Here is a 26,932-nt window from a genome sequence, read left to right as displayed (position 1 = left end):
GGCATAATAAAAGCCCTGCTGCTTTACCCCACATACGCACGACCGGAAGCAGCGGACGCGCTCGACTGTGGCAGCGGAAGCGCTCGACTGTGTCATAATAAAAGCTCCGCTGCTTTCCAGCCGTGTCTCTCGCTCGTTCAGCGCCTCGTTTCGCTTCGACAGCTTTCAGCCTCACCCTGCTTCATTCTACTACGTTATTAAATCATTAGCTCATCCATGAACATGATTTCTGCCCGAGTCCCGTCGGAATGCATCGGCTGTGCGGATGAAGACCACAACTCCCATGATCCCACGCTCAGTCACGCCGTCATCAAACTACGCCTTTGTTTCTTTGTTTATTTTGAATACGCGCCCTATAGCAGCGAAAACTTACATACTGTGCCTTTAACATATCACACCAGATCAGGAAAACGTTATGTCATTCTTAAAGTTAATAAAGAGGTTAACTGCTTAAGTAAACATAATTATAGTTCAAAGTGAAACATTATATGTGACCCTGGAGCACAAAACCAGTCATAAGTGTCAATTTTTCGAAATTGAGATTTATACATCATCTGAAAGCTGAATAAATCAGCTTTCCATTGATGTATTGTTTGTTAGGATAGCACAATATTTGAAAATCTGGAATCTGAGGGTGCAAAAAAATCTAAATATTGAGAAAATCATCTTTAAAGTTGTTCAAATGAAGTTCTTAGCAATGCATATTACTAATCAAACATTAAGTTTTGATATATTTACGGTAGGAAACTTACTAAATATCTTCATGGAACATGATCTTTACTTAATATCCTAATGATTTTTGACATAAAAGAAAACTGTATAATTGTGACCCATACAATGTATTGTTGGCTATTGCTACAAATATCCCCCAGCGACTTAACACTGCTTTTGTGCTGCAGGGACACACATGTATGTGACTTGGCAGTCACCAAATCTTAGTCTGGTGAGAGAGTCGGTAGTTTTCCTTAGCTTGTCGTCTGTAGACATTGACCAGTGGAACAAGGTGATCGAGCAGCTGGGCACACCGTCTCAGGAGTTCATGCTGAAGCTCAACCAGTCTGTGAGGACTTACGTGGAGAACCGGCCCCGCTATGCTGGATACAGCTTTGAGAAGCTCTTCCCAGACGTTCTGTTCCCTGCAGACTCCGACCACAACAAACTGAAGGGTGAGGGATGCTTCTGCAACATTTAGGCCTGACTTAAAGCTTTCTATAGATTTATAGTGTTGTTACTTTGTAAATATTGATTATTGTAGATTGCAATCAGAAATGGATAGTTCTGATTGGATGAGCCATGCTCAAAGATGCACTTAGCAGATAAATGCAAACTTCTGACTCAATGTGCAACTTTAAACTACAAGGAGATAGGCTAATGATGCTAGGCTAGTGTGTTTTGTTTGCTGCAAATATTGTTTTATTTAAAGTTGTGAATATTTATTAAACATGATACGTTTTAGTATTTTACCATATTATAGATGCAAATGAAAATAAATGCATTTGATGTTACGGTGGAATCACATTAACAACTTTTCGACAAATCTTACTAAAAGTATTTAATTGGAAGGTGTATTTCTTTTATTTAAAATAAAATGAAATGTTTCTAAATTGTTATTGTTAATAATACCATTAATAATAATAATAACTGTAGCACATTTCAAGTTATAAGTTGCTTTATTAAAGCGCCCGAAAACAAATACCAAAAAGCAGAATAAAACAAAAAAAGTAAAGGAATACAAAAATGTAAATACAATCGAGAATAAGAAATTATTTAAAAAAAAACAACAACAATTACAGCACAACAAAAATTAAGAATAAAAATTATTATTATTATTATTATTTGTTTTTTACAAATTAAATGTTAAAATGCATATCAAAGCAGAAACTACTCTAAAATAAAATGTTGCTCCATGTGCAAATTCTTCTGATCTTGCACCATTTGGCATGTCTAGATAAAAACACTGCATCTATTTATTGTTATATATAAACATCTCAAACTCTTCTGTGAACATCAGTTAGGGATAAAATGATACCAAAACCAATTTCAAGCTTAGAAATTAAACACTGTATGAAATACTTGGGTATTCTTGCTAATCCATAGTTCACAGCTGTAAACTATTTGCTATTAGCTTTATATAAAAAGGTCTGAACCCTTTAAAATGTGCTGCCCCTCCTGCTTCAAAATGAGTATGTCAGCACTGTGCTAACTGATGTCTAATTGCTTTAATTAAAGGTGCCTTCAATTCACAGTTCTGCTTTGCTGAAGTCCAGACACACTGGTTTTCCGTCATTAAGTCACAGTGATCGAAGTCCAGCATGATTGTCCGTGCCGAATTTCCTCTCAATTCAGTTTCTGATTGAAATGCAATATTTTGCAGCGAGCCAGGCGCGAGACTTGTTATCCAAAATGCTGGTAATAGATACGTCCAAACGCATCTCGGTGGACGAGGCCCTCCAGCACCCCTACATCAACGTGTGGTTCGACCCGTCAGAAGTGGAAGCGGTGAGTGTTGGGTATTGAGTCCAGCTGCATGATCTCTCCAGAGACGAGCGCTGATGGAGAGCATGACGTCTGCTTTTCTTTTCTTTGTGACGTATCTGATTGACGTTTATCTGCTCGGTTTCAGCCGCCGCCGGCGATCACCGATAAACAGCTGGATGAGAGAGAACACACGGTGGAGGAGTGGAAAGGTGCGCTTTTTATCTTCAATCATTGATTGTCATAAACTCATAATATTTAGTCTCTGGTGAGATAAAGGTTTGATATGGGAGCACAATAATGCCATATGTCTTTGAAACAAAAACGCATGTATTTCCTGGGCTTGCATTTTTAGGTCCTGAAATGTAACAGTTGTTTATTTAAGCTGTGAATATTTCAATTCAAAATATCTCACGCACATTTTCATAATTAAAAATTCAATAATTCATATTCACCTTCCAGAGTTCACTTCCGCAATATTCAATCTGTTTTCAAAATAAGATGTATAATATTCGATCCAAATTTCGGTCAATTTTATTTCACTTTCCAAATTCGCTTCCACAAATTCAGTGGTTAAAATTTGCCATTGCACATGAAGACCAAAGTCACAGCTTTTGTCCCTTAATAAACAAAATTATTATTTCAAAACTGCATTTTATATTTACTCGGGTTATCTTTTTTTGTAATATTAAAATTTGTTTGATGATCTAAATCATTCATGTGTGACACATATGCAAAACATTTAAAAACCTGTGTATGTGTGTATATACTGTATATATATATATACACACACAAATGCAACAAACAAGTACATTTTCTATTTATAAAAATGTATTTATTAAATTACTATTTGATTATGCATATTTTTTGGAATCCATTGATTCCAAGCTTTTTCATGTGTATGATTATTTTCTCTGTTAGTGGGCACAACGTGAAATATAAGCTTGTACGTCATGGCATCAGTGCAAAAAAAGAGAGACTTGTTTCCTTAAGTAATCTTAGCTCTTCTGTATCTGTTCCCTGATCAGAGCTGATATATAAGGAAGTGCTGGATTGGGAGGAACGAACGAAAAACGGGGTGATCCGAGGACAGCCGGCCTCACTAGGTTAGTGTCCAGCTTTTCACACGACATTAACCCTGGGTTAATCTGTTTTAAACCACAGGTTAAGCGCCGCTTTAACCCTGGCTTAAATTATATGCAGGTTTAAAGTCAGAGTTATTGTCACATGCTGAAAAAAGTAAATGTCTAACAAAATAATTCTTGATTAGAAAGTAGTTCATATAATGTCCAATCAACCTTATTGGATAAATATTCCAATAAGAACATCAGTCCGAGGTTTACAAATGCATGTGGTGAACTCTCAAAACCTGACCACCTAGGATTCATTCATTTATATTTTGTATATTATATTTATGTGAAATATTATACATTTATTTATCTTAATTTAAAAAATTATCAGCGATTATTTATTCATTTTAAAAAGTCACCATTTATCAATTGATCGTGTAAGATATTAAGACTTGTTTTCATAAAATAGGTCTCTTGTTAGACATTTTATTTTCCTTATCTCATGTTTTTATCCTTGTTTTAAGCATATAGTGAGGTTTATGCCTAAAACAGGGAAAAAAAAAGTTTGCACAATCGTACTTCTGAAATAAGATGAAGAAGAAAAAAATAATTGTAACTTTTATTTATTAATGTACCATTTATCAATGTTTTTTTCTAGTAAATGCATCTAAACATCTTTAATGCAAGGTTAACTTACCAGAATAGTGACAGTATTTAAGACATTAAGACTTGTTTTGAGAGAATATGTCTTGAATTAGGTTTATTTTTCTTACCTTAGGTTTTTTCTTGTTTTATGGATAAATCTAATTCAGTGATTTTTACCATTTATTATATATTAAATATAGTATATTAGAGTTTAGTGTGCCTAAAACATTATAAAAGAACTTTATGCACTGTATTCTAAACAAAGGGTTAATATCTGACAGTCTTTAAGTAAATTGAAAATATAAAATCAAGTTTTATTTATTAATTAAATCAGTGTTTTTCTAGTAAATGTGTAAACATCTTTAATTCAAGATACATTTACTTCTACAGCAACATATTGCCTTAAAACATTTTTTTTGTGTTTGTTTTAAGTAGGGCTACAATGATTGAGTATTCAATTTAAAAAAAAATATTCGATTTCATTTTGCCCGCATCGAGTAATCGTTACTAGACCATTATTAGACCATTTTCCAAGGCTGCATGATATATTTAACCCATTTAAAAATTGTAATAAAGCATAATGCTATTGTGATTAATAAATATATTAAATAAATATATGCGATGCAGGTTTAATATGTGTGCTTTAATTATTTACATGCGTAGGTTACATAGTAAATAAATGCTGCTCTGCACAAACTGTTATCATTTACATGTGTGTAGCGTCTCAAACTCCATCTTTGGATGTTGTTGTGAGTTTGGGTTTATGATAACGTTCATCTGGGAACGCAACGTGTGCCATTTCATCAGATTTGTAAGTTAATTAATTTATAAACCTACGCAAACACCGAAGAATATAACTATCTTTATCAATATGCTAACTGTTCATCACGATTTCAAAATAAAAGCTCAAACCCTCGCTCTGAGTTCACACGTTTCGATGTCCACATATTATTTTAATTACAGTGGCTGTAGCATTTCTGTCGTAAAGAAATGGCCAAATATTAAAGATTAAGTGGACATTTGAATCAAATGATGCTTGGTCAATATTAAACAAGGATTAGATCGCGCAGTAAAGTGTAAAACAATTGTCAAGCCGTCGGCGCCCTCTGTTGGCATTTGTTATAATGTGTAATGCACATTAGCTCTATTTATAATACATTATGTATTTTAACAGGTTTGTTCAATACAATCAAATAATTACTTGAATTTGATACTTTATTTAAGCGAATTATTATTGCCTCATTGCTATTATATATGCATTTCACGTAATTTTAAAAGCAATTCCGTTTCGATGTCCACATATTATTTTAATTACAGTGGCTGTAGCATTTCTGTCGTAAAGAAATGGCCAAATATTAAAGATTAAGTGGACATTTGAATCAAATGATGCTTGGTCAATATTAAACAAGGATTAGATCGCGCAGTAAAGTGTAAAACAATTGTCAAGCCGTCGGCGCCCTCTGTTGGCATTTGTTATAATGTGTAATGCACATTAGCTCTATTTATAATACATTATGTATTTTAACAGGTTTGTTCAATACAATCAAATAATTACTTGAATTTGATACTTTATTTAAGCGAATTATTATTGCCTGTGCCATTTTATATATGCATTTCACGTAATTTTAAAAGCAATTCTTCGCTTAGGTCTATTTTTATTACCATAAAAAAATAATAATAATTATAATCGTCGTCATAATTGATGGATTACTCTATTACCAAAATAAACGTTAGTGACAGCTAGCGTTGGGAATCGAAAATCAATTCCAATTCCAGAATCAGATACTTGTTGTAAAATTTTAATTTTAATTCCGCCCATCAATTCCTGTGTGCGCATCTTTTTTTTTTTAAGGGGCTGTTAAAAATGTATTTGTCTTTGATTCATTCATTCAAGAGATTCATTCAAAAACACTGATTCATCATCAAACAAGTGAAGCTTGAGTGAGTCATTTCATGAGATTTTGTTTAGTTGTCTAATATTTTCTCTTCAGAATTGTGAGAGAACTACAACCTCCATTTAAAAATAAATAAATAAATAAAAAGTCAATTTATCCAGAATTGTGCAGCTCTATTTTGCACACAAACAGCTCTTAATCGAGTCCAGTTTTTATGTAGCTGGCTGATTTTTGTTTATGGTATTCAGCAGCAATTAAATGTTTTGCAAAAAGAGACACCGCATACATATGTTTGATCTCTAAATTTTGGAACCTGGAGTCACTGAGTTTCCGCAGTACCTGTCTGATAAAAGTGGGGTCTGTTTCTCATAGCACAGGTGCAGCAGTGAGCAATGACTCCCACGAGCCCTCGACGTCCTCGTCCTCCACAAACGACGTCTCGTCCATGTCCACCGACACGGACAGCAGTCAGGAGGCGAGCGCAGGACCGCTGGGCTGCTGCAGATGACTATCCTCCTCCTCCTCCTCCTCCTCCTTCTCCTCCATCATCATCATCTTCATCATCATCATCATCCGCTCCCCGCTTCCATGCAAGCGTCTCGCCAGTCCGGAAACGCTCCTCCTTTCTGTCTCAAACTGACACGTTCTTTTGAATTGACGAAGTGTAAGAACGGAGGTAAGAGTTTTGGAAAACCAGCGTTACTTTGATCGCTTTCGTTTTTGGCGGCTGATTGAAGCTACTGCTGCGCCATCTTGCCATTTGGATGTGGAATGATTTGAGTTTATTTATATTATAAAGATGAATGGGGAATATATTTTTAAGGTGTTTAATTGTTTTGGGGTTTTTTTGAGAGCGAGAGTCATTTATTAAAACGGCACATCCATTTTTCTGGATAAACGAGTGTTTCCTCACTGTTACTACTGCTTTGGAGTCAGTGGCGCGTAAAATCGATGTTTGTTCGGCGGCAGAGGTGGTTTTAATGTGACCTGATTGATTTTAGTTGGACGTTTTGGACGTTTGTCTTACAGAAACACATTTTAAAGTGCTTTTAGGGTCTGTAAGCTAGTCTTTTCTCTTTCTAATGTCATTGCACACGATTGACTTCACGTAGTATTCTCTCACGTTTGGGTTTTCAAACGTCACTGTATGTAATCTAGTCTGTACATATTTCAACTTTAAACACAGAAAACAGTAACCCGCAGCTTTCATTACGCTTCAGCCTGAAGTGAAGGTCTTGTTTGATCACTTCATTATTGGGTGTTTGGCCCATGCATATGAAACGCTTTTGATTTATAGTACTCAAACTGCGTCTACCAATGCAATCTTATTCATTACGCTTGGAGAAAAAGATCTGCTCCCATGGGTGATTTTTTTTAAATAACGTTGTTTCAGATGGAGCAATCATGCTAAATGAATGGAGACGTGTTAGATTGGAGGTTCAGAATGATTCCCAAAGGAACGGCTGCATTTTATGGCTGTCTAACGCTAAATAATTGCCCGATACTTTCCATTTTAATGCTTAGAAAAATGTAATTGTGTTTACAGTACTAGTGTATGTAGTGTAAACTCTGCTCCTCCTAAAACACGAACATTGCGAGCGAAATCCATCGCTAAATTTGGAAATTAATACCTACGTTTTGGAGAAAGTGCCCGAGTCCAGCATTCATTCCTGAATGATTAGAAAGATGAAGAAATTTGGGTGAGGTTTTTCAAAAGTAATACTGTTCATATGTTGGAGTGTCTATTTTTCTTTCGTATTGGATAGAAATTCTATCGTATGTCGATTGAAAGGTCGGGGCATGTTGAGAAGATGATCTGGAAACGGACGTTTCCTCAAGCAAGGTCTTTCATCAAAGTAATAGCAAATTGGAAGCTTTTTGGTGTGTGTGTATGGTTTGCAGCTTTATTTTGTTTATGGAAATATGCAAGATATTGCATCAAATGCTGTAGGTGGGAACTCCATTTCCCATGAGGCAATGCTATGGGATGTACATGCGGGATAGATGGGAGTTGTAGGAACTAAAGGTTTGAGTTCGCATAATGATCAACATATGTATTATTTTTTTTAGTTGCATCCCAGACATTTTAGTTTTTTCTGTTTTAAGTGCTCTTAATTTTTCTTTGCTCTCTTTAGGGGAAGCTCATGAATTTTAACTTTCGATTTTTCATTGCATTTGCTTCGTCACTCAAAAATTTTATAATTCAGATTAAAGTAGGCTTTGATGAACTACCTCACTCTAAATTTCTACATATTTTTTTTGTTTTGCGACGTAGCTGCCCGTAAGATGGATGTTAATACAGATTTCATTATTTATTTATTTCTAAAGTGAACTATTGTCAATAGTAGGCAACGCATAGTTTTGTACATTATGTATACTTCACCTAGAAGTAAAATAAATGTAAATTTACTTTGTACTCATTTTTTACAGTTCATGTGCAATACCCACTGCTGTCATGCTAGTTGTAATCGATAGATCTAGACTAATTGGTTTTATGTACCCAGAGGTAGAGATATGTTTGGTACTGTCAGATTCATTCATGTTTTTGTCTTTTTAAATCTGGAATTTTTTTTTCCCCCTTTGGCTTATACTGTCAATGTTACATAACCCATCTTACCAAAAACAAAACTCTGTGGCTGATGTTAGCAAGTTGTTATGTTTAGCCATTGGACTTTAAGTCTGATTCAAAGGCATCAGTAAAATATCTCGAAAAACCAACGTGTTAAGGTTTGGTGCTGGTATGTAATAATTGCTAGCAATGCCAGCCCTACAGTTAGTTATAAATTGCTAGCTCTGTGTGTGCTAAACAGCATACAGACACGGAGAAGTGCACTACTACAAAGAATGCACTGGGATCTTATGATACCAACTGTACATGTACTGCAAATAAACACCAGTTTGAATCAGAACGGTCTCCTTCTTTGTCTCATTGCCTTTACACCACAATTTAATATACCAGACATTTACAGGGCTCTACAGGTAAGTATAAGACTTCATAAGAGCAATTAAAAACAATTTAAGGAATAAACTAAATGAAACGCAATGCGTCATTTCATTTTGTTCACATTTTCAGAACACAAGACTTCATAACGTCAGTTTGCATCTCAAGTAAATATATCTTAATTTAACCCTCTGGTGCTGTTCATTTTTTACCTTTTTTTTGTTTAACTTCATCAGAATGGTACGAAACTCGATACATATTCGGCACTTGCTTTGTGAACACAAAAAGCATGGCCATGATTCAAAAAGGTTAAATGGTCCTGAAAAAAATAGTCACACTTGTGCTGTTTGTGTTGAAAAACTAATTTCATCTCGAGGAAACGTTCGGTGCTACGCCCAAAGAAAATCTTACTGAACGCGCCATTTTTTTTTTAAGGGCAACTTTAAATTTGGAACACAGCTTGTTTAGGTTTATGGCTATAGCAAAACATGTTTTGGAGAATATGTATTTTGTCAAAAACAAAAAAAAAAAAGTATTTTTGTGCATTTTTCATAATACACTTTTATAATGTTTTTTTTTTTTAAGTTTCACTTTTTTCTCTCTCCAGCAATAATCTGCCAAGGCATTAAAAAGTGACCAAATTTAAGTCTGTGCTCCAAAGGATTAAAAACAAAGGAAGTTTCATTTTTAGGTCTATGCTCATTGTCTATTTAATAATGCCTATTTTAGAAAGTGGTTAGCAGGCAATACATGGATCATAACTTTTCCACAAATATAATTTAGTACCATAAAATCCCTTGAAAATACAGAGTATTACATAAATCTAGTACATTTCATGAAAAAAAGTCATTTTAAATGCAAGCAGCACCAAATGTTTAGATATCAGAAAACAAAACAAAAATACTGAAGAGTGCATGCAACCTTTAATGCCACGACTTTATGAATTTAAGATTTTCTCAAAGCAGGAATTAAGACTTAAGAAATGCAGAAAACCTTTATATTGAGCGACAGTATTATCAGTTAATTTGTATTTTTCCCAGTGGCATTACTGAATTGAATGCTTGAGTAAATGTTTCAATGACTCTCTGAGTTCATAATGGCATACTACGCATAAATGTCATACCAAGAACTATAACTATTCCAGTTATTTAAGCTCTACGAAACAGCTTGTTTTGCAGATGATATATTATAAACACATTGGTTTGTGTTCTTACCTCTAGCTTGCTTCCGTCTTGCAAAATAAAGGTAACTGCACTTGCCTTGTTCCTTGTTTGAATGAATCGGTTGAATGAATGATTCAGTCTTGCTCATAAAAAAGACTGAATTGCTGAATTCGGAACCATATACTAGCGTTCTACTCTTACTGTTAATAGTAATGTTGCCGAACGATAGAAGACCAACGAAAGAATCACGGCACAATCCCCAGCACAGGCAAGCGGAGGGATACAAACAGTGAAAAATCAGCTTTCTGCCGATCAAACTTGAGCACTTGATAACAAACCATCGTGGAGTACATTCTTTTCAATTCGTTTAATTTAGTCCTTTGTGAATAATTACATACCACCACAGTGACACTTTTCAGCACAGCACAACGTCTAATCGTCATGTATGACCGCAGTATAACAGTCTAATCATGATGTATAACATCTTCACATACTCTAAATATGCATTCAAGTCCTTTGTAAAAGCTGTTCTAGTAAAATCCAAATAATATCCAAATGGATTGATAACTGAAACGTGTCGAGCAGCAAAAAGCACTTTGCTTGAGGCCACAGAGGTGATGTCCAGTTTCTGGGTCTCTTCTTCGTGAGATTGAACCTGAAACATTCATATTAGCAGCCTGGAAAATGAACCATTAGGCTACGGCCATCATGCTAATATATAATATGACCCACTATGCAGTCAGAAAATGAGCTGAGTCTACACAATCTATGACAGTATTTGACCACTCACATCCACAGAGCATTTCTAGCCTTTCTATACTAAACAGTGTAGAGTAAATATAAAATTAGATCAATTGACAAAAGCCACATTTCAAACTTTATTTTTTTTTATGAGAGTGGCACTGATGGTCACTTTGGCAGTCTTGAAATACCACCGAATATGCAAGAAAACGGTTTCAATGCCAAGATCTGGAGCTATTTTAGTTTTTAAAAAAGCGTGCATTAAATGTTTTTGTGAAGCAGTGGCCTGCTTAAAGGTATAGTTCCCCCAAAAATGAAATTTGCTAAAAATGTGCTCACATTTCTAGCCTTTCTATACTAAACAGTGTAGAGTAAATATAAAATTAGATCAATTGACAAAAGCCACATTTCAAACTTTATTTTTTTTTATGAGAGTGGCACTGACGGTCACTTTGGCAGTCTTGAAATACCACCGAATATGCAAGAAAACGGTTTCAATGCCAAGATCTGGAGCTATTTTAGTTTTTAAAAAAGCGTGCATTAAATGTTTTTGTGAAGCAGTGGCCTGCTTAAAGGTATAGTTCCCCCAAAAATGAAATTTGCTAAAAATGTGATGACCCCCTCAGGCCATCCAAGACGTAAATGAGTTTGTTTCTTCATCAGGTTTGTAGAAATGTAGCACTGCATCAGTGTCTCAGCAACGGATGCTCTGCAGTGAATGGGTGCCGTCAGAATGAGAGTCCAAACAGCTGATAAAAACATCACAATAATCCACAAGTAATCCACAGCACTCCAGTCCATCAGTTAACATCTGGAGAAGACAAAAGCTCAAACTAATCCAGCATTAAGATGTTTTAAATTTAAACAATCACTTCATGGTCAAAATATAGGTCCATACTCCATAATAACGCTTCTTCCAGTGGAAAGTGCATCTCCTGTTGTCTATCACATCAAAATCCAGCCACAGATTTGTTTAGAGCTGTTTTAGACTGGCTTGTAAACGTGCACATTTTTCTCCCAATACAGACAAAACAACTTTTTCACTGAAGAAAGCGTTATTATGGACTCGTATTTAAGCCAGAAGCAGCGGTTTGAAGTTAAAAATGTCTTAATGATGGATTTGTTTCTTACAAAGACGCATCTTTTCGCTTCATGACAATTACTTGTGGATTATTGTGATGTTTTTATCAGCTGTTTGGACTCTCATTCTGACGGCACCCATTCACTGCAGAGCATCCATTGCTGAGACACTGATGCAATGCTACATTTCTCCAAACCTGATGAAGAAACAAACTAGATGGCCTTGGAGTAAATTTTCAGCTCGTTTATGTGCCAAAGCCAATGACTCGGCTCTAATCGTCATTATTATCAACCTGAACCCTGAACATCCAAAAGATGCATGATAACATTTGAGCTGATTTCAGGACCGGATTCAGTCGTTCCATTTGTTTCTGTGTCACCTGAAGCTTCCAGAAAGAAATCGCTTTATAATGACAGGTGTAGAATAGTATATGCTACACTGCTGAAATGACGGGAACATTCTCCTTGGAAAAAGTAACCAGTAGAATTAGTGTGATAGTGGACACTGATGCAATGCTACATTTCTCCAAACCTGATGAAGAAACAAACTAGATGGCCTTGGAGTAAATTTTCAGCTCGTTTATGTGCCAAAGCCAATGACTCGGCTCTAATCGTCATTATTATCAACCTGAACCCTGAACATCCAAAAGATGCATGATAACATTTGAGCTGATTTCAGGACCGGATTCAGTCGTTCCATTTGTTTCTGTGTCACCTGAAGCTTCCAGAAAGAAATCGCTTTATAATGACAGGTGTAGAATAGTATATGCTACACTGCTGAAATGACGGGAACATTCTCCTTGGAAAAAGTAACCAGTAGAATTAGTGTGATAGTGGAAGGCCTTTTAAATGATTTGATGAACACAACATTTTGCAGACATACAATTGTCCACATGATTTATGGAGACGCCTGAGTGCTCTGGTCCTCATGTCTTTGGGTGTGTTTATTTTTTTGCATTAAATGTCACTTGTCCGGCTTCCAAGAGCCAGATCCCCCAGCGTGGAGAAGAAGTCTTCCATTTCCTTCTCAAGGAGGCGATTGCGGTTTTCTGCGTCCTCACGGGCCCGCTCAGAGTTTCTCAGTTTGATCTCAAGCATTCGTTTTCTTTTTCTCTCCTGTTCCATCTCTTGCTCAAGTCTCTCCATCTGTGCACACCGGGCTGAACTCGACTCTTCCAGCCTGCAGAGGGCAGAACACAGATGTGTGAGTGGACAATACAGATATCACAACGCACAGTTACTTATGACAAGGGTTTTCAGGGTTACAGTACATTTTTATTTGTACAACTAACGTCATCCTAGTAGTGGGTTAAGGAAAACAATATGTGACCCTGTCTGTGAAATCCAGGCTGAAGTCTCAAAATATAATTATGAGATAACGAGCATCAAAGTATGATTTCAATCTTTGACATGGCCTTACTCAGTCAATATCAAATATATAAAGGTTATACTTTCACAGAATGTTCTACATCTTTATGAAGGATGATTTTATGTAGAAAACAGTAAATCACAAAAAAAATGACTTTAGCTGGGTTTTCACAGGCAGGGTCACATATATTAAGAAATTATAAGAATTTGATTTGTTCAAAAAAAAAAAGTATAAATTGGTCTTTAAACAAGACATTTACCAAAACTACGGTAAGTTTTAAAAAAGTACTGAATCTGGCAATACATGTTTTAAGTGAAACATTAATTTTGTTCAGAATTTGTTTCTAAACAAAGTTTCTCTTACAATTATTAACGGATGATAATGATTCAGAGGACCCCCAAATTATTCAAAACATTTTGGGAAAAAAGTTTTTTTTTTGTAACATTTTTCTCAACTCTTGTTGGAAAAATCACAAAGTGCATTTTGTCTTCCTAATAGGACATGTTTTCTCACACGATACAAATGGATCTTTATACATGAAATGTATGTTTATATATTATAGATTTTATGAATGGTGTACCTTGTTTCGATTTTTAGTACAAATTATGCTAAACATACAAATTAATACATTTATTCAGATTCAGTTTATGTTTATAGTAAGGATTCAACAATCTGATCCATCATTAAAAACAAGTTATTAAAAGTACAAATTCTGGCAATAAAATAATTCTAGAGAGCCTCAGACAGGATTCATTTCAAAACAATATTTCTTTTACAATTATTAACAGAGTCTGTGATTTTTCAGAGGACCCCCAAATTATTCAAATTAAAAAAAAGTATTTTTAAAAAAAAATTTCTAAGATTTTGTAGATCACAAAAATGTTGTCTTCATAATATGTCACTTATTTCTCACATAGTATAAATGAGCATTTGTATATGAAATTATGTACATGTATTTTATAAATGTAGAATCTTTCAAGGGGTCATATTATTTCTGCTTGGCTTCAAAACATTTGACAACTCTTGACATAAAGGAACAGTTCATGAAAAATTTTAATTCTGTTTTCATTTACTCACCCTCAAGTTGTTTCCGAACCAATATTTTTCTTTCTTCCGCTGAACACAAAAAAATATATATTTTGAAGAATGTTGGTAACCAAACAGTTGACGGTAGCCATTGACTTCCATAGTATGGAAAAATAATAATAATATGGTAGTCAATGGCTACCAGGAACTGTTTGGTTACAAACATTCTTCAAAATATCTTCATTTGTGTTCAGCAGAAGAAAGAAAAATATTGGTTTGGAAACAACTTGAGGGTAAATAAATGATGACAAATGTTGATGATTTTCTTTTTTGGTGCACTGCCACTTTAAGCACAGAACTAAGTTTATATTTTTAGTACAAATGATGCTAAAATACAGATTATTTACAAATTTACCTGACCTCTACTCAAAGAAACTAGTCCTACCCGAACAGAGCTTAAAGCGGTCATATGATGCGATTTCAAGATTTCCGTTGTGTTTGGTGTGTTACAAGCTGTTTGTGCGTAGATAAGATCCATAAAGACTAAAACCCAAAGAGATATTCTTTATAAAAGTTGACTCGTCCACGCCCTCCTAAAACGCCTCGTTCAAACACCCCCCCCCCACATGTCTACATCACTGTGTGGGAAGATTTGCATAATACTGCCCCAATGTTGTTTATGCAAAGAAAGAAGGCGTAACTTTTATTCTCGCTTTAGTATTGTTGTCGTGGAGACGCTGTGTGTTTCCAAATATGGTGAGGGGCGTAACATTTCTGTCACACGCTTGAGGCATTCAGCCAATCACAATGCACTGGATAGCTGGCCAATCAGAGCACACCGTGCTTTTCAGAACGATGAGATTTGTAAAAATCTACGCGTTTCAGAAAGACAGGGCAGAGAGGAGCGACAATAATGTACAGTATGTGGAAAATAATGTGTTTTTTTAACCTAAAACCATGTAAACACATTGCATTACACCAAATACACCAATTAATGTTATTTTTAGCATCGACATATGACCCCTTTAAATATAGGTGTCATTTTTAAACGATTTCAACCGTCCTTGTCATTTAAAAAACAGCAGTCTTACTTTTTAATTCTAGATTCATAAGTCTGTTTCTGCTTCCTCAGCTCTTCTTTCAGTTCTGCCACGACGCTGACCAGAGACGAAGGACTTTCGTCTGCATCTCCGTCTTCATCCACGACTCTAATGACCGGTGCGATGCTCCCATTGTCACCGCAAAACAAACCGCTCGCGCGCTTCTCCTCAGCGTCCTCCTCGTGTTCGCCGGGCTTGGCTTCCTCCTCGCTCTGTTCCTCTGGAGCGCTCGGCCTGTCTTCTGTCCCCAGCGGCTCGCCTCCTGAGTCTGTGACGGAGATCTCACAGGATGAAGTGGACCACGGCGTGCTGTCCATACTCGGCACGCTGCCCAGACTCGATGAAGACGTGACGTTGTCGTAAGTAGACAGTCTCTGAGAGGAGCCCGAGTCCCTGGAACGTTCGCCAGACGAGGTTCGGCGGTGTACCCTCAGTGAGGACAGACCGTTCATTAACCAGTTCCCACCATCCACCGCGGCGGCTCCTTTGGCCGAGGAGCCTTTGAAGGTGTACTTCCATCCTGGAAGCGTCTTGGCCTGCTTACTAGGGCTGACGGCTGTCTCTCCCTTTCCCTGAGGCAAGGGCTTGGAGGCCAAAGCGGCGTCTGCAGACGGGCAGGTGTGGAGATCCTCCTCAGAGATCCAGTCCACCAGGTTGGACTGCTGAAGTTGCTGGCTTTGGTCCTTGAGCTCCATCTGGTTCTGAGATGTTTCTGAGTCTTTTTCAGTGTACAGGCGCTTGTGTTTGCTGATGAGGAGCGTCATGAGATGCTGAACAAAGGAGGTGCCTATAAAACACACACACACATACACACACACACACAATGCTGTATTCCATAATCCTCATCTATAAGTGATGCTTAAGTCGTAAATTAGGATGTAAAGTCCTAAAAAAAATAGGTGAGAAACAGTTTTCACCCAGAAATAGGTCACAAAATTTCCCAAAAAATTACAAAGAACTAATAAGTATTAGTTATGAAATCAGTAGAAAGACTGAAATAGTATTTTCTTGTAAAATGTACTCTTAAAATCTTTGTTTTATTTATGACTTTGAAAAATAATTTTTTACATTGTGGTTGGTTTTTAACTTGTAACTTTGCACTTATTTTTGTTGCATCATTAGTTCTTAAGTCAGAACTTAATGTTTAAGTAAATGTGTAGTTCCCTTTCTGTCGTTCACTATGATTTATGTCGTGATGACATAGGGGTCTTACATGGGAGCCTGAAGCCTCTCTGATTAAGAGAAAATGGCAATAAAAATTGGCTAGTGGATTTTGCAAGCTGAGCCCACTCCCAATGCACATGGGTATAAATAGGCGGCAGATGCATCCACTCATCAGATTTTTGCTTCGGAGCCAAGTGAATGAGCTACACAGTTCGGGATTCACCAGGCGAATTCTCTCTGCTGGAAAAAGAGGCTGTTCTTGGTGGCGTTACGGCGTCCCTGTTAAGTCAGTGATTCCCCTGGGTGCTTCATCTAAAAGAGCAGTTTCTGATCACAGTCGGTTTGCGTCTTTTTAAAGATGCCGCTCTCTCCGTATCCTCTTGTTTGCAGTCATTACCTGTCCTCTGTCAACGATCGTTGTCTTCAGTGTCTGGGCATCCAGCACGCTGAAGCTAAATTCGTGGATGGTTCATTGTAAGCATATGACCATGACAGTGCTGCGATCTCGCCTCTCTCTCCTCAAAGGGGTGGGAGGGGCACCTTCTGTCACTACCCATCCCGGTTTCTCTGCCGCGAGCAGAGGACCGCCGGCTAGTGCTCTCGGTGATCTGAGGGTTACAGTGAGAGCCTCTCCGCCAGGCCAGTCCCCTCGGACCTCTCACTCCTCCCGCAGCATGACACGCCCTTGCTTGACACGCCGACGTGTCGCCACTCATTCAGCCCCTGGGTAGACCTTACCTTTCTACGGGCTGGAGTTCCCTTAGAGCAAGTGTCCCGGCATATCGTTGTCACGATGGATGCCTCCAGCACGGGCTGGGGCGCTACATGCAATGGGCAGGCAGCCTCGGGGCTCTGGACAGGGCCTCGACTGCTTTGGCACATTAACTGCCTCGAGCTGTTGGCAGTGCTTCTAGTCTTGTGGCAGTTCTGGCCACTGCTTCACGACAAGCACGTGTTGGTACGCACGGACAACACTGCGACTGTTTTGTACATCAACCGACAGAGAGGTCTACGATCATGTCGCATGTCTCACCCGCCTTTTCCTTCTCTGGAGTCAGACGCGGCTCAAGTTGCTGCGTGCCATCCACATTCCAGGGGGGCTCAATCGTGCAGCCAACGTGCTCTCACGACAGCTCACATTCTCCGGAGAATGGTGTCTCCACCCCCAGACCATCCAGCTGATCTGGAGTCGATTTGGGGAAGCCCAGGTAGACCTGATTGCTTCCCCCGAGTCCTCCCACTGCCAGCTGTATTACTCCCTGACCGAGGCTCCCCTCGGCACGGACGCACTGGCACACAGCTGGCCTCGGGCTCTATGCAAGTATGCGTTTCCCCCAGTGAGCCTTCTCGCACAGACACAGTGCAAGGTCAGGGAGGACGAGGAACAGGTATTGCTGGTTGCGCCTTACTGGCCCACCTGGACCTAGATTTTAAAACTCATGCTCCTTGCGACAGGCCCTCCCTGGCACATCCCTCTGAGGAAGGATCTCCTTTCTCAGGGGCTCGGCACGCTATGGCACCCTCGCATCTTGGCTCTTTGGAACCTCCACCTCCTGGACGAGACGCGACTTAAGCGATCTGCCACCGGGCATGGTGGACACCATCACTCAGGCTAGAGCTCCCTCTACAAGTCAAGCTTATGCACCGAAGTGGAGTCTGTTCGCGAACTGTTGTTCTTCTCGCCGAGAAGACCCCCGAAGATGCACAATTAGAGTAGTGCTTTCTTTCCTGCAAGAAAGGTTGGAGCGTAGGCTGTCACCCTCCACCTTGAAAAGTGTAGGTGGCTGCTATCGCAGCACAATGGACGGCCGGTCCTTGGGAAAGCATGATCTTATCGTCAGGTTCCTGAGGGGAGCCAGAAAGTTGAATCCTCCTTCAGTCGAGCTTAAAATCCTGTCTGCTAAGACAGCGCTCCTGACTGCGCTCACTTCCATCAAGAGGGTCGGGGACCTCCAAGCATTTTCGGTGAGTGAAGAGAAGGAAAGGCCTGAAGCACCTTTCACAAAGGTCGAAATCCCTTCTCTCAGAAAAAAAATTCTGTGCTCAGGAACAGCAGCATGGCTATCTCCAGGAGCGATGTACTCACCTTTTTGGTCCCTGCAGGCGCCAAGGTCAGTGAAACGCTGTTTTGTACTCATTTACTGATGAGTCAGCTACATTAGGCATAGTTGGTCCAACCATCCTGTAGGTGTCTAGTTTTGAAGTGTGTTTTGCTTTTCAAAGTATTGGGTTGGAAATTCAATAATAAGTGCTTACCTTCCATAATAGCTACTGGATCCTCCAATTTGGGACGGAGGATATTTGGTCCAAACACGGTGGCCAGGTTTTGCACACCCATTTTATTTTCATGTGCGTGAGACTGCACCTCATCCAGAAATCTACAACGACAGAGCTCACTTTCAGCACTGAAGCATGAAAACGACTGACAAAAATGTGTCTAAAATGATTATGTTGGACATACTTGCATATATATTTCAAAAGGTTGTAATTGGCAGCTGGAAGGGTCGACACTAGCTTCCCTAATTCTCTTATCCCCTGTGGAAACATGAAGTCACTGAAGTGACCAAAACGTCTCGTGGTTCAAATTCAAGTGAAAATATTGATGGTTTATCTTATATCAAAGACAATAAGCCTTCTCTAAAAAAATCAAGTGCTTGAAACTGTTAAGAGTGAAAATTTTAAGGGGGTCTGAATACTTTCCGTACCCACTGTATATATATATATATATATATATACTGTATATATATATATAGAGAGAGAGAGCAATGTTTATTGCTACAAAATAACAAAAACAACTATATACCAGTTTTAACAGGGGTGAACAAAAAAATGTTAATCCAAACTAACCATTCTGGTGTACCTTTTTTCCCTAATGTTATAAATGTGGACAAATTTGATGTTTGTAACCCTTTGTATAATAACATTTTATTTAAAAAAACGTATATCCTTTTTTTATTTCAGACATTATTCATATACAACTAGCAATATTTACTGCTAGAAAATAACTAAATTACAAAAACAACTGTGTTTAACATATCCCAGGCTACAATGAAGGTTAAGCACCCCTTTCCACTGATAATTGGTAAAAAAGCATCTTTGACCAGAAGTGTTTCTTTTCTTTTCTAACTTTTCTTCTCTATACACTGCTGTTCAGATTTCGTGCAGTCACTAACCTCCTCCTCATCTTTGGCCAGGAGCTGAGCACAATTGAGAAAGTCCTCATACTTGCAGAAGGGAACGACGGGTTCGGGGAGCTCCCTGAGATACAGCTTCAGCAGGGAAGCCACAGTGTGGACATCAGTGTTACTAGAAATGCCAATTATAGGGTTAGTATGAACAGTTGGTAACGGTTTAGTGTTCCATGTCTGTGCTCGGAGTAGCTGTGTACCTGTCAAACTGAGGTTTATCTCCACAGTCAAAGACCTCCTGAAGCTCCTTCACGAGGTTGGCTTGTCCTGGCATCCGGAACAAGCCTTCTTCATCAAGACCCTGTTCCCTGATGAAATCCACACACTGCTCCACTAAGAGAGGGGCGAGACGAGGACCAAACTTCCTTTCGTATTGTACAGTCTCCTCCAAACGCTGGCCAAATATGCCTGTAGAGATAATTTTTAGCGTAAATCAGTCAAAACACACATCACGCCTTACAAAACAAATGTACGGTACAGTGATAATACTATTGGACTTTGATCATTACCACAGTGATTTGCCGTGATATTTACTCTACATTCTTAAAAATAATTGTTCTCTGTTGACATCTATGGTTCCGTGAAGAACATTCATGGACTCTTTCCATTGCACAAAAAATGTCAACCGGGCTTTTACGGTTCTAGCTGCTAATGGAAGTGGAGACACATTGCCACATTGTTTATACTGAGAGCTGATAACTTGCTTTACATTACTTGTTTGAACTTTCTATCGATAACATGACTTTGTAATTTAAACTGGATAGTGAGGCATGTACTCTGCTCAGTGGTATTTTTGTGAGCGTAGACCACTGACAACACTGGTGATATCATGTGAGCATACATGAAACATCCAACTAACTATGTAACAGTATATGAAGAGTTTGGTTCCAAAATGCGATAAACGGCATTTGAAAAAAATTTAGTTTCCTCCAAAATCAGTGTCTGGTCGGTATTGAAAAGTAAATTTTTAACTTTACGTAAAATGCGATATCCGCCGAGTTATTCTGCCATGTTTTCTCCCTTTCTTTCCAACGCGACAAATGCCAGTCTCCCTTCTCTGCAGAATGTGATATATCCGCTAGTCAACTAAATGAATGTAACATGGCAAAGATTAATGCACTCTTGGAAGTTGAATGTAAGGGAAATGTCATTTTGGAATTTCTGTGGTCTAATGTGATATTGTTAATGATGAAATGTTATTTTATTGTTGTAAATAATTTATAGCATTAACAAGATGACCCGTTGAATTCATTTTGGGAGCGATGACTGATTGAATGTATTTTTAGTCCAGTGCCTGCATATAAGATTAGTATTGACCAAGTTCAGAGGCTGTCATATGTGGATTAACCATGTTGTGTATTTTCAAAAGTTTCAATATGAAAAATGAACTTTTATATTGATTCAATGGATTTATTGCATTTGAAAAAAAAAAAACGTGTCATGGATTTATTGCATTTTGGGGAAAAAATAACATTTTATAATAAATCTTTGAAAATCAAAATCTGAATTTGAATTTTTACTGTTATTATAACCTAAAGATGCTATGTGGAAGTTTGAAACAGAAAAAAGTGGTTTTCATCGCCACTTTCTTGGTAAAGAAAACACATTTTTACTCAAATTAATCCAAATGGATTTAAAGCGTTTTGGAACCAAACTCTTCATATGTATTTCAATTGAGTGGTTGTACCTCCTCCAAACGGAGCCCAAATGACGCGTCTGATGGCCTTCACCCAGTCGTCCATGTCACTCTGGGAGTTGGCCATGAGTAGAAAGGACTCATGGCTCATCGCAGCCTTGTCTTTCTCACCCGCTGAGACAGAAAACAAGAGAGGCGATCTGTCAGATGATGGAATTACTTGCTCTTGTACTACTCAGAGATACACATCGTTCTTCACATTTCTCACTTGAAGAGTTTCATTTGAAATAAATTCTTAAACATTGCTATTATTGCGTGCAACTAATTTATGTGCCAAGATAGTGAATGGTTACAGATGCAAGAGCTGCTAGCTTTCTGTTGTTCCTTTTTTTAGATCAAATGAATAGCACAGATTTTTCACCAAGATAGATTTAGATATGTAATTATATTTGCACAGAAAGTCATTGTATAATGCTGGTGTAAAGAGTTTAGCCTGGAATAATATATTTATTGAGGTGCTGTAACTGGTTGCAATTTTGTTTTACATATCATTCAGTCATCTTTTTACGGAAGCTTATTTATGCTGCTGAATAAAAAATCAAAAAGGTGCAACTTTGTATCTCCTGATTTTTAAATTTTTTCTCACAATTGTGAGTTTATATCTCATAATTCTTTGAATCTTGCAATTAGGAGAAAACAGAAATTATTGGTATCTGATTACTATTGATAATCAAAGGACTTACTTTTGCCAAATCAAACAGTAAATGTTTTGCATGCATACACTGTAGAAAAAAATTCTGCGGTTGCAGGAATTTTACCGTAAAAAATACGGTAGCAACGTTTTAGGTTTTACTGTTTTAACACAGGTTTTTACTGTAGCATTTTTACAGTCTTTTACCGTTAAATTCAAGGTAATTTTTTACAGTGTACCTGCAAACCCGTGGCCTTTCGACGAAATTCACCATTCTAACATTGAAATAGGCCATTCAAGTGATTAATCAAGTGATTACCTCTGTATAATGCCTAGTGTTTATAAACGCAGTGCTTTGTGTACGGGGTAACCGCTGTATTTCTGCTTCTCCATAAGAGCCAAACTACTGTGCATTTTTATTCAACCCGCCTGCTGTTTTTGTTCAGACCAATGTTTATCATTTTATTTGTCAAAACTTGTATTATGTTGTTTAAATCATAATTTTGTACAGTATTTATTTTATTTTTGTCTTTTATGTTACCCTAGATGTGATATTTTAAAAGAATGTTGCTGCCCACAATACGTAGTTCCATTCTAATATCAGATTGTAACAATTTCAACTTCTGATTCTAATCATTTATTTATTTATTTATTTTAGCTTGCAGGTATCTGTATACCTAGTTACAAAAGTACTAACAAGTTCATTCATCTTATTTATCATACGTATGTCAGGTTTTATTATTTACTCATTTTGAACACTTGAAAATGACATGCGGAAGGGTGTAGAGGTACAATCTCAGACGTCATCTTGATTAGCCATATAAAAAAGAAAATTAACATTGCATAAATATTATTGAACAAACAATTGCATTATGAACAAACTATTCCATACAAAAATAACAAAGCATAACCCATCATTTACAGTATGTTTTTTATTGCCCCCAGCAAAGAAAATTCTAGAAAATCCTTGTCACTTGGATTTCTGCGTGTAAGTGCATGAACAGAGGTATTACCTTGGTTTAGGGTTGGTTTGTGCCTCGGTGGCTTACAGCAGCCCTGCCCCATGATGCACCGAGGGATTGAGCTGGTACTAATGTTCTGCCATGTCTCTTACTCCAACAGATTGGCCATGAACCCAAACACAGCTCAAGTAGAATTCATGCTGTAGATGTGTTTGCTTCAAACCGTCGCTTTCAGAAACAAATCGTCAATAGTTGTCATTTACATCTCAATCATCCCAGAGAGGATATAGGATAAGTAAAATCTGGATCACGCTAGTCCATACATCTGACATCAGAAAGTGCTGTTGGGTGTAGAACTGCTGCTATTGTCATATGCTGTGTGCGTTTGGCTGTTTATTTATTGTGTTTGGTGCATTACTTAGGTTAACACCAAATTTAGTTATCTAAATATTTATGGTGCACTTTAGGGGTGAAAAATCGATTCACTGATGCATCCTGATTTTTTTTATTGAACTATTCTAGATCGATCTACAAAAATGCATCAGACATTTACATTAATTATATGCAAAGCTATTCAGCGAATTGCTCTAATTACAAAGAATGCATGTTTACCATCAAGAATGAGATCATTTGTAATCTGGATCTGCACAGGTTGATTTTGGCTTTGTGAAATTATGCTACATAGCGCATGCCTGCACGTAACAGAAACAGCGGATCGGCTGAATGAGACACAAATTCACTCTCTGCCAACAGGTGGCGCTTACTGAACAGCAGCGATACAGCATTTTCTTGGTTACTGCTGTAAACAAAGCAGCGCTGCGCTTATAAACACTGCTTTAATATGGATTATCCAGAGGCAAGGCGAAAAGAAAATACCATCTAATCTTCAGTTCCCCTCAGAGATACAGTCATATAACCAAAAAGTCAAAATTTAGGATTTTTTCCCCAATATTTATTGCATCTTGAACCGTGCTTTGCCTGCTACAATATTTTTCTCCTCTTTGCGTCCGTCTTCAGCATCTCTGGCCTCTATTAACGGCTGTTGCAGACTTGGTAATATTTCCACACAAATGACAAATGAAAATTATTGCAATGCAGTTTGTGCAAGTCCGTAACAGAGATCGGCTGAAATAATCGTGTAAGTTCCAGGGGACTTTCTATCTCTGAAAAAAAATAAAAAATGCTCTGCCGCATAGCGCAGGAATGGTATAATGGAACATTTTAGTGGTTTTGAAACCGTGATTTTTCTTTAAAACCGCGATAAATCTTGAAACCGGTGATTCATATTCCTAGCTATGAACTTGGTAGCGGCAAATACAAATCTCAAGTTTCAATTTCTAACATTGTTCACTCACTAAATTTGTATTCTGACTTGACGGGATGATTATTGCAGCCTTTGTTTCAGTAGTTAAAGTTAGCTAAATTTAAGCTAAATTTGCATTTTATTCTATCATAGGTGAACACTGTACCAATTTGCTTGATAAGTGTTCCATTTTATTTCTGTGAGTATTTTGCAATATAAACTAGAAAAATATAAATCCTGCACAGTACTCAAGTTTGGATCATCACAAAAATATTTTAATGAGCAGCGTTTTGGTCAATTGACTTTCCACAGGCTTACGAAACATGCAAAGCAGAAGCACATTTATGAACACATTTATAGTGAGTTTAATCAGCGGTTAGTAATGATAATAGGCCATTTTTTCTAGCTTTCTTCATCCAGTGCACCTACAATTGGTTTGGTTGTGCGAGGCACTATATATTTTTTGTGAATATTATGCAGAAGTAGGAACTTTCAGCTTTGATGTGTGAAGCAGAAATGCAAGCATTCAGTGTTTTAAAACTCCCTCAAAGCTATAAATCTGTGGAGCCCATGACAGAAACGTTTTCACTGCACTCTGGTTTACACGAGTGTTTAGTGCCCATCGGTTTTGAGCATTTTCAGTGCTGAAGTCAAATGGAACAGAGTGCAGACACCCAGTTTGCAAATCTCTCTACACGATGATTCATATCATCCCACTTTGTCTTGGGCGTTTCTAGGATGTGGTCACCAAAACTGCCTGTTTTGGCACGGACAGGACCAACTCTGAGAATAGTTGCCTCTAAAATTGCAATTAAAATATAGTGGAAGGAATGTTTTCAAGTTGTGCATGATGACAGTGTCAGTACTGGCACCATGATTGTGGCATATCAATTTGCCACCTTAGATAAAGTCCACCGCTGGTTAAGATTAGCAACTGCAAGAAACAACCTAGAGCATGGGTTTGCAAACTTTAAGACATGAACTCTAAATCAGTGTTATCATTAAGATACTACTATAGCTTTATATATATATATATATATATATATATATAGTAATTTCAAAAATTATATATATATATATACTGTATATATATGGCAAAATTACTATCTATCTATCTATCTATCTATCTATCTATCTATCTATCTATCTATCTATCTATCTATCTATCTATCTATCTATCTATCTATCTATTTATCTATCTATCTATCTATCTATCTATCTACCGATTTTGTTATTAGAAAAGCAAATTATATCTAGAACATTTTTATTCTAGATATGCAAATTAAAAAATGTGTAGGACTCTAGCAACATCAGTGTTCGATTAGGTTCGATTTCCGTGGAATGCATGAACTAAATCAATGTATACCTTCAATGCAAAGTCAATCCAAATCTCTTTGTATAAAAGCATCTACCAAATCCATGAATATAATGTAATGTCCATTGGGAAATAAATAAGGTATAATGTACAGTCAGCTGGTCGTTATCGCAAAACAAACCCCTTCAGGTTGACGTAAGACCCTGCCACAAAGCAGAGAGGTCTCGAATCGCCCTGAAGGGTTTATTTTGCAATAATGACCGACTGACTGCACATTATCCAGCATAGTGCATGTCTTCTACCAAATAAATGACTGTTAATATTAATCTGAGCAAGAACTCGGTTACCTGGGAGGTCAGTTTTACAGCTTGACACTCTTTATACAATACATTAGAATGCTGCAGAATGCTTTCCAGAGAGAAATAAATAAATAAATGCATGGTTCATGGTTGAACATCTTCCAGCAGATGCCGTGATGCTCAGCAGGTAGCATGAGGCTGGTGGGGGAAGGGAGCTATAGGCAGGTTTGAGAGGACATAAAGGGCTAAATCACAGCCTTTTACATGCATTGAGCTTTGCTTATTAACACAGCGTCATCCATCAAGCTGATGCATGATGAATGAAACCCTGTGCTCTGCCTGTATTTCACATCTCACCGGAGCCTGAGCTACAGGCTGCTGATGAAGGATGATCGGCGCTCTGTGTGTAAAAGCCTCAGCGTGCTGCGGATGATAGTGGAATGTGTGTAACATGCATCGCTGGACGCTCGTGGTTTATCGTATGGTCAGCCACAACACAATGAGAGTGAAGAGATAAGACTTATTGAGTGCATTTACATTTATATTTATCTGTTTAGCAGATGCTTTTATCCTAATCTTGTTTTAAATCTGAATTTTGATGGCGTAAATAGCTGAATTATCAGTCGGACAGCTGTTTTACGTAGTCGTGGACCGCTACGGGTATTTATTTCCAAATATGGACATCTATTATGGCAAATATGTTGCTCATTTACAATATAAGGTGAATACAATTTAATTACATCAGTTGGAATGTAAACATATACACTGAAACTATAATTTTTTTTTATAATCAATAAAAAGCTGACATAGTGGCTAAGGGAAACTATATACAGTATATATATATATATATATATATATATATATATATA

General features: G+C 37.5%; 2 protein-coding genes across 4 annotated transcripts in view; one reads left to right on the top strand and one right to left on the bottom strand.

Moving 5' to 3' along the window:
• The window catches only part of mapk8b (mitogen-activated protein kinase 8b), a 32,873-nt gene extending 23,885 nt beyond the window's left edge, over window positions 1-8,988 (top strand). For 2 of the 3 annotated variants that reach the window (XM_016257579.1, XM_016257580.1), the window contains exons 8-12: window positions 984-1,166; window positions 2,375-2,499; window positions 2,624-2,687; window positions 3,504-3,581; window positions 6,463-8,988. In XM_016257579.1, coding sequence (XP_016113065.1) covers window positions 984-1,166; window positions 2,375-2,499; window positions 2,624-2,687; window positions 3,504-3,581; window positions 6,463-6,593 — 581 coding nt within the window. In that variant the 3' untranslated portion in view covers window positions 6,594-8,988. Of the gene's footprint in view, window positions 1-983; window positions 1,167-2,374; window positions 2,500-2,623; window positions 2,688-3,503; window positions 3,582-6,457 lie in introns of all 3 variants that reach the window. The other variant, XM_016257581.1, reaches the window with a different exon arrangement.
• Window positions 8,989-12,523: 3,535 nt separating this feature from the next.
• On the bottom strand, window positions 12,524-23,249 carry LOC107571258 (rho GTPase-activating protein 22-like). The gene is made up of 8 exons (XM_016257575.1): window positions 23,198-23,249; window positions 21,545-21,724; window positions 20,058-20,265; window positions 19,843-19,975; window positions 19,131-19,204; window positions 18,926-19,047; window positions 15,497-16,292; window positions 12,524-13,190 (listed from the first exon to the last, which is right to left on the bottom strand). Exons 1-8 carry the CDS (start codon window positions 23,247-23,249, stop codon window positions 12,968-12,970), a joined length of 1,788 nt encoding a protein of 595 aa, XP_016113061.1. The 3' UTR covers window positions 12,524-12,967.
• Window positions 23,250-26,932: the final 3,683 nt, after the last annotated feature.

Source organism: Sinocyclocheilus grahami, unplaced genomic scaffold, assembly GCF_001515645.1.
Source record: "Sinocyclocheilus grahami isolate Dianchi unplaced genomic scaffold, SAMN03320097.WGS_v1.1 scaffold1573.1, whole genome shotgun sequence".
Taxonomy (NCBI): Eukaryota; Metazoa; Chordata; class Actinopteri; order Cypriniformes; family Cyprinidae; genus Sinocyclocheilus; species Sinocyclocheilus grahami.
The sequence above is the reverse complement of the archived record's forward strand: the minus strand, read 5'-3'. Positions and strand labels throughout refer to the sequence as shown.

What these genes read in the sequence shown, in the direction of transcription:
- LOC107571258 (XM_016257575.1), bottom strand. Translation starts at nt 23,249, where the DNA reads ATGGGGCAGGGCTGCTGTAAGCCACCGAGGCACAAACCAACCCTAAAC. An exon ending in CAAACCAACCCTAAACCAAG is followed by an intron (nt 21,725 to 23,197) that starts GTAATACCTCTG and finishes ATCTCTGAGTAG; the next exon opens with TACAAGAGCAAGTAATTCCA. An exon ending in CTTTTGAAATATATATGCAA is followed by an intron (nt 19,048 to 19,130) that starts GTATGTCCAACA and finishes CTGTCGTTGTAG; the next exon opens with ATTTCTGGATGAGGTGCAGT.